This window comes from Oryza sativa, chromosome 1 (genome assembly GCF_034140825.1).
Source record: "Oryza sativa Japonica Group chromosome 1, ASM3414082v1".
NCBI classification, from domain to species: Eukaryota; Viridiplantae; Streptophyta; class Magnoliopsida; order Poales; family Poaceae; genus Oryza; species Oryza sativa.
In genome coordinates this window covers 26,701,188-26,708,759 of record NC_089035.1, presented here as the reverse complement: position 1 = coordinate 26,708,759, position 7,572 = coordinate 26,701,188, and the positions used below count along the sequence as shown (strand labels likewise).

Below are 7,572 nucleotides of genomic sequence, written 5' to 3'. Positions count from 1 at the left end.
TTTAGAATTGCATATATTACGAGATGGAGGCAGTAGGATTTTGACCATCAGGTCTATATTAAAATAATACTTTATAAGACCTGATGGGTTTACAATTTTACTCCCTCTATTTCATATTATAAGTGGTTTTGATTTTTTTTTCACTAGTCAAACTTTGTTTAGTTTGGCCAAGTTCATAGAATAACTTAGTGACATCAAATTAGTTTCATTAAATTTAACATTGAATATTTTTTTATAATATATTTGTTTTTTGTTTGTAATGCTACTATATTTTTTCTATAATCTTTGTCAAATCTAAATAAGTTTGACTAAAAAAGAGACAAAACGACCTATAAGATGAAATGGAGGGAGTACAATAATACTCTCCAGGATAAATTTACGCATATAATTTTTGTTTCTTTTAAAGTAAGCAATTGAAAATTAAATTTATTGATGACTATAATTTTAGAAGTTTCGATCAAATTATAGTCCCTTCGTTTCAAATTACATGTTGTTTTACGTTTGTATTTGACCATTAACTTCTAGAAATCCATATAGTCCAACAAAATGTAAATTATATATCACAATCATATTTCTCATGTTAAATCTAAAAATATAAATCGTATGATGTTAAAGTATGAGTTTACTCATATAGAAATTGATGATCAAATAATATTTGATTTAAGACAAACCCAGACAGCTAATTTTAATCTTAAACCTCGAATAAATATTCATGAGGCAAATCCTCTGTAAGACAGGTAGGGGTAGGTGCCTCCCATTTAGGTGATTACCAGATTTGCCCTTCGTACTGCTTAGAGTCATGCACCGGCACGGTTACGGCAAGACCCGGCGGATCCGAGCCATCTGACATCCCCACTACTTCTGCCGTCCTCCCCAGAAAACGTGTCACCCCCGGTTCGCGGCTCGGCCGCGTCGCGTCCAGTCCCGCAGGGGCAAAACCGTCCTTCAGACTCTCCTCCCGATTCGTCGCCGCCCAGCAGTCCGTCCGCCCCAGAGGCCCCCACCCCCCAGGTCTCTCCCCCTCCCCTCGCATCCATAAAAGCAGCCCCGAGCCGCGCGTGGCCCCGACCAAGCTCGATCGAAGCTCTCACCTCTCCTCTCTTCTCTTCTCTTCTTCCGCGACACGTCTTCGCCGCCGCCGCAGCCGCCGTCGGGCGTCGGCTCTCCTCCACTTACCAGAAAACCGAATCACCGAGAACTTCTCTCTCTAGTATTCAAGGCGAGAGATTCCCACCCCGCGATTCCCTTGCAGGCCGCCAGATTTGTGGGCCTTGTGGGGGTGGGCGCTCCATTAAACCCGAGAGAGGGGAGGCACGCGCGCCCGCCGAGGGGCAGCGCAATGGCGAGGTGGGGCGCCGCTCGGATGGCGGCGTGCGGGCCGTGGGGCCGCAACCGGAGGGTCGGCGCCGGCGACGCGTTCGAGGCCAGCGAGGTGAGGCGGGACGGGCGCAGCAGGATGATGCCCGCGTGCGGGCCGTGGGGGGCGGGCCATGGCGGCGGGGACCCGGCGCTCGAGAGGGAGCTGTCGCGGGACGGCAGCCACTACAGCATCTCCAGCGCCATCCTCCCGTCGCTCGGCGCGCGGAGCAACCGCCGCATCAAGCTCCGCCGCTTCATCATCTCCCCCTACGACCGCCGATACAGGTTAGTTCGCAACCTTCTCTGTCTCTCTCTTCCCTATCGCCATCACAACTCTCGCCGCTGCTTTGTTTCAGATTTTTTTTTTCTTGCGCAGTCTCTTGTGTACAGTCCTGCTATACTGGCTGCATTACAGCTTTAATTTTGGTGATGGTCAGCGCAGAAGTGCTTTATTTTTGTATTCATAGTTGGCACTGAATTGGTTCGTTCTGCCTCTTGTTAATTCCAATGAGTTATTATATGTTGTCACGAAATAGATGGGTTGCTCATGAAATTTTGTTTTTTCTCCCTCTGTTTTAATGGCTGCTTTGCTGCCGCAATTGTCAGCAAATTGTCTTTAATGTGTTTTCGCGGAAGTGAGAAGTAGAGGTTTTTGTTTTTACTGTTCCTGGTTTGACCTCGACTGAATAATTGATTTGTCTATTTCTTGCTTTTTATAGTACTCATTATCTCCGTTTTAATATGGCTAATTCTATGGCTTGTGAGTGCTTTATTTAGTTATTCGATTTTCTTTTCCTTGAGGAACGACAAGAAAAGCGTGATTTTGATGCTGACGTTCCTGGATTTCTAGTACTCCCGTTTTGCGCTTCTTTACGCAATGCTTCGTTGTCGAAAGAGCTCTCTCACGGAACTCGCATGGAAAACTTTTTTTCTGATTTGTTTACTGCAATTATTTGCCGTTGGACGGACGAGGATTAATAACCTTGTATTTTAGTTATGGACTTGGTGGTTTTACGAATTGTTCAGATTACCTTTTTTGTCGGCCTCAATGACAGTCTTCTGCAATTTGAAGTTATTCTGTGCTATCATTCAATTAATATATTTTTTTGTCTAGTGAGAGTTCTGTTGTCCATTTATTATTTGATAGTATCATAAAATCGCATTACATTAATCTCCATTTTTCTTCGGATCACTCTTTCGGAGATAATCTTGTATACACAGTATACAGTAAGTAGTACGGTAGTTTCTGTGGTACTTCTAGTTGCCACTTGCCACCGAGTTACGGCCAGTACATATACAGTACCGTTGAATAAACAGAGATTACTTGTACAGGAATAAGAAATCACGGAACTTTGAACGAAAGTCCATCTAATACCCTAAACTTTAAAACCGAACATCTAACTCCCTAAAGTTTGCAACCCCTGCAGTGGTTTCGATTTTTGAACAGTGGTTTCGTGTATTTGGATGCTTATAATGACTAAGATGACATATTTGTATTTCGTCATTCCTTGGCCGCAAGTTATATTATATTATGATGTTATGCATATAATGCTAGTGTATGGATTTCACAATATAAATATCTTCCATTCATGGTTTAGGGGGTATATGGACTTCTTCCTACAGGAATATATTGTTTTTTCCTTTGTAAGCATGGTGTTTTTGCTAGTATGAAAAGCAAATAGAAACTTTGTAATATTGAAATCAGAAGAATGAGTAATTCTAACATTTAATTGTTAATACTATGCAGAATCTGGGAGACTTTCCTCATAGTTCTTGTAGTCTACTCTGCGTGGGTCTCACCATTTGAATTTGGCTTCATTCCGAAGCCTACGGGGGCTCTAGCTACAGCCGACAATGTGGTGAATGCATTCTTCGCGGTTGACATCATTCTGACCTTCTTTGTGGCTTATTTGGATAAAATGAGCTATATGCTTGAAGATGATCCAAAGAAGATCGCATGGCGTTATAGTACCACATGGCTTGTTCTTGACGTGGCCTCCACCATCCCATCAGAATTTGCTCGCAGGATACTACCTTCAAAGCTTAGGTCATATGGATTTTTCAACATGCTTCGTCTGTGGCGTCTCCGCAGAGTCAGCTCTCTGTTTTCTAGGTATGTTTTTATCGTGCACATATAGAAAATTCTATGATATACATTCTGTTTTGGGGTCCAACATTTCAATCTGAACCTGACTGAACTCGGTTAAAACATAGTATTAATTAGGCTAGAGCCACTGCCATTTTTGCCTTTTCAATTTGTGTAGTAAACTTAACACTTTTCACTTTTTCTAGGTTGGAGAAGGATAGACACTTCAATTACTTCTGGGTTCGATGTGCAAAGCTCATTTGTGTAAGTGACTGTATTTATGTTATTTTCCTGTGAAGTTTTAACATTTTTGTGGAACATCCCATTTTCTCATCCTTTGATATTGCAGGTCACACTTTTTGCTGTGCACTGTGCGGCATGCTTCTACTATCTTCTTGCTGATAGGTACCCCGTCCCAACTTCTACGTGGATTGGCAATTACATGGCAGATTTCCATGAACGGAGCTTATGGATTCGCTACGTAACATCAGTCTATTGGTCAATCACCACTCTTACCACCGTGGGCTATGGGGATCTACATGCAGAAAATACAAGGGAGATGATCTTCAACATTTTCTACATGCTCTTTAACCTTGGTTTGACCGCTTATTTGATCGGTAACATGACCAATTTGGTTGTCCATGGCACTAGTCGTACTCGAAACTATGTGAGTTCTTTTTGTTCAACCTTTGGTTGATACTTGCATCTAACTGCTCTTTTAAAGTTTGATTCTAACAAGTAGTGTTTGTTATGTTTTGTACTAAAAGAGGGATACAATCCAAGCAGCAACAAGCTTTGGAGTAAGAAATCAGCTACCACCTCGGCTGCAAGATCAGATGATTTCACATATTAGCTTAAAATACAGGACAGATTCAGAAGGTCTTCAACAACAAGAGATCCTTGATTCACTGCCTAAAGCTATTAAATCTAGCATTTCTCAATATCTGTTCTTCCATCTGGTTCAAAATGTTTACCTGTTTCAAGGAGTCTCAAATGATCTGATTTTTCAACTGGTAAGGATAGAGTTCTTTCTGTAGCTGTGTTTTTGTAGTTGCGTACTGTTACAGAATATGCTTATCTGGTTCTTTTACTTGATTTCGTTTTTGAGGTTTCGGAGATGAAAGCTGAATATTTTCCACCTAGGGAGGATGTGATTTTGCAGAATGAAGCACCCACTGACTTCTACATCTTAGTTTCTGGTAGTGTGGTAAGAATACTCTTTAATAACTACTTTGTTATTTCCAAGTTGATATAATACTAAGCTTCAGAGAGTGCAGTTGAAAAAGTAGGAGTAATTGAGCTATCAGTACTGATATCAGTTTTAGTTATATAAATGGTCATTCTGAAATTCGAGTCACTTTTGCAGGAGTTAGTAGAGCAGCAAAATGGTGCAGACCAGGCAAGACTTCTGTTGCTTTGAGACTTAATTCCAAGTGAACTCGTGCATCAATTGGTCCTAAATATGATAACTTGGAATTCTGCAGGTGATACAAGTGGCTACGTCAGGAGAGGTTGTTGGAGAAATTGGGGTTCTTTGCTACAGACCTCAGCTATTCACAGTTCGAACAAGATCCTTGTGCCAGTTGTTGCGTTTGAATCGTACAGCTTTTCTCAGCATTGTTCAATCCAATGTTGGGGATGGAACTATCATAATGAACAACCTTATTCAGGTCTACCATTTATTTGTTGGTCTCTTCTCTGTAACATTTATCGCATATGTTTGCATTTGTAGAAAGATTTTTCATATTCAGAGTGGTAACCTGACCACTGAAACTAGCTCTGTAGTAACTCCTAAATCGAACCACCCTGGAACCTGCATCATCTTGTTTAACAATATGTGAAGTTAAACTAGTATTCCCTCATATAGCCACTAGATTATCTTGAACACAGAAATTGTTTATTCATGTCGACTGTTCTGCCATTATCTAAAAAATATGTCGACTGTTCTGCGACTATCAGACTTGATGTTCACTGTTGTCTGTTGTGATCTGGATAAGGGCTGTTTATTTTGTTTTTGCTTCATTGACATTTATCATGCTTTATGTCGTGCAGTATTTTGAGCAGTACTGAGATCCACTCTTTTTTTTTCTGATGCAGTTCCTTAAAGAGCAGAAGGAGAACAGTGTAATGGCTGGTGTCGTAAAGGAGATAGAGAGTATGCTAGCTCGGGGAAATCTGGATTTGCCAATTACACTCTGTTTTGCAGTAACTAGAGGAGATGATTTTTTGTTGCATCAACTTCTTAAGCGTGGTATGGATCCAAATGAGTCAGATAATGACGGGCATACCGCACTGGTCAGTTTAGTCAACTATACGTATCTGTGTTGTTTATTTTTCTATGGACTTATGCTGACCAAGAAAGTTACCACTTTCAAATGTTCATGATTAACAGCATATAGCTGCTTCCAAAGGAAACGAGCAATGCGTCAGGCTTCTATTAGAATATGGAGCTGATCCAAATGCCAGAGGTATGCCGAAAACTGGAAAATTTTGACAGCATATAGTGTACAATTTAACTGTAAGAGTTAAATGGTATGAACAGCTGGATGTTATATCCAAACCCTGCAATATGTCATGGCCTCACGTCACCTGTAAATCTTACGAGGCTAAACTTGCTTGCAAAATTCCTGTTGAATTTTCTACCAATCTAACATCTAGAACTTACTGATTTACTTAATAGAATTTGCTCCATGAGTTTTTGCGAAGACGCAAAAGTTTTGTGCGTCGATGTAATTAACTCCATGAGTGATGAGTCTTATATACAGATGTTCAATACACCATCTGACATGCCACGATTTTCTTTTCCATTTTCCAGACTCAGAAGGAAAAGTTCCACTGTGGGAAGCGCTGTGTGAGAAGCACGCCGCCGTCGTGCAACTATTAGTCGAAGGCGGCGCGGATCTGTCGTCGGGTGACACGGGCTTATACGCTTGCATCGCCGTGGAGGAGAGCGACACCGAGCTGCTCAACGACATCATTCACTACGGAGGCGACGTGAACAGGGCTCGCCGGGACGGGACCACCGCCCTGCACCGCGCCGTCTGCGACGGCAACGTCCAGATGGCCGAGCTCTTGCTGGAACACGGAGCCGACATCGACAAGCAGGACGGCAACGGCTGGACCCCGAGAGCCCTCGCCGAGCAGCAGGGCCACGACGACATCCAGCTCCTGTTCCGGTCGCGCAAGGCGGCGACGGCGAGTGGCCACCATCACGTCCCAAGCTCCACCACCACCAGGGTGGCGCCGGCGGCGGCGGCGGCATCACTGATCGGGAGGTTCAACAGCGAGCCCATGATGAAGAACATGATCCACGAAGACGCCGACCTGCCCAGCCGGGTTCTCCCCGAGAAGCTCCGGAGGAAGCGGGTCACCTTCCAGAACTCCCTCTTCGGGGTCATCTCGTCGTCGCAGGCGCAGCGGGAGACCGACCACCCGCTCTCGAGGGGTGGCCTCGCGGCGACGGGCTCCCCGAACCCGAGCAGCGGCAGCCGCAACGCCGTCATCAGGGTGACGATCAGCTGCCCCGAGAAAGGGAACACCGCCGGGAAGCTCGTGCTCCTGCCTCAGACGCTGGACATGCTCCTCGAGCTCGGCGCCAAGAAGTTCGACTTCGCGCCAACCAAGGTTCTCACCGTGGAGGGCGCCGAGGTTGACGAGGTGGAGCTCATCAGAGACGGCGATCATCTTGTGCTCGTCAGTAATGAATGGGATGCAGAGAAGATGAAAGGCAAGAGCTAGTAAAGGAGTTGTGTGTTTTTTTTTCTTTTTCTTTTTTGGTTGTTTACTGTTGATTTCCAAGAAAGGGGAGATAGAATTTACCCCGGAGTCCAACGGTTAGCTAAGGAATAACTGGAAATCATTGGTATAGTTATTCCACCATGAAGAGATGGTGAAATTGATGGGTTACGTCCGGTGTTCGTAAGTAGAGAAGCGTAAGAATTTGATTTTGTTATAGCGTGTTGTGATGTTAGCCTGTTTTTGTTTTAGTTGGCAAGTTGATCTGCTGGCATGTACAGTTTTACGCTTTTCTAATTTTTGAAGGAAAAGTCCAAAGAATGTACCAGTGCTTCATTATTATTCTCACCTTCACTTATTGATTTGGGTGATTTTAACTCATGGAATCAACC

The 7,572-nt window shown here is 43.5% G+C and overlaps 1 protein-coding gene across 1 annotated transcript; it reads left to right on the top strand.

Moving 5' to 3' along the window:
- The first annotated feature begins 1,070 nt into the window (after positions 1–1,070).
- Positions 1,071–7,522, top strand: LOC4326245 (potassium channel AKT1-like). Its single transcript, NM_001401639.1, has 11 exons — positions 1,071–1,644; positions 3,107–3,472; positions 3,652–3,709; positions 3,795–4,112; positions 4,213–4,458; positions 4,554–4,652; positions 4,812–4,844; positions 4,930–5,115; positions 5,543–5,740; positions 5,838–5,913; positions 6,261–7,522. The coding sequence occupies exons 1-11, from the start codon at positions 1,340–1,342 to the stop codon at positions 7,181–7,183; spliced, it is 2,808 nt and encodes a 935-aa protein (NP_001388568.1). The 5' UTR covers positions 1,071–1,339; the 3' UTR covers positions 7,184–7,522.
- The last annotated feature ends 50 nt before the right edge of the window (positions 7,523–7,572 follow it).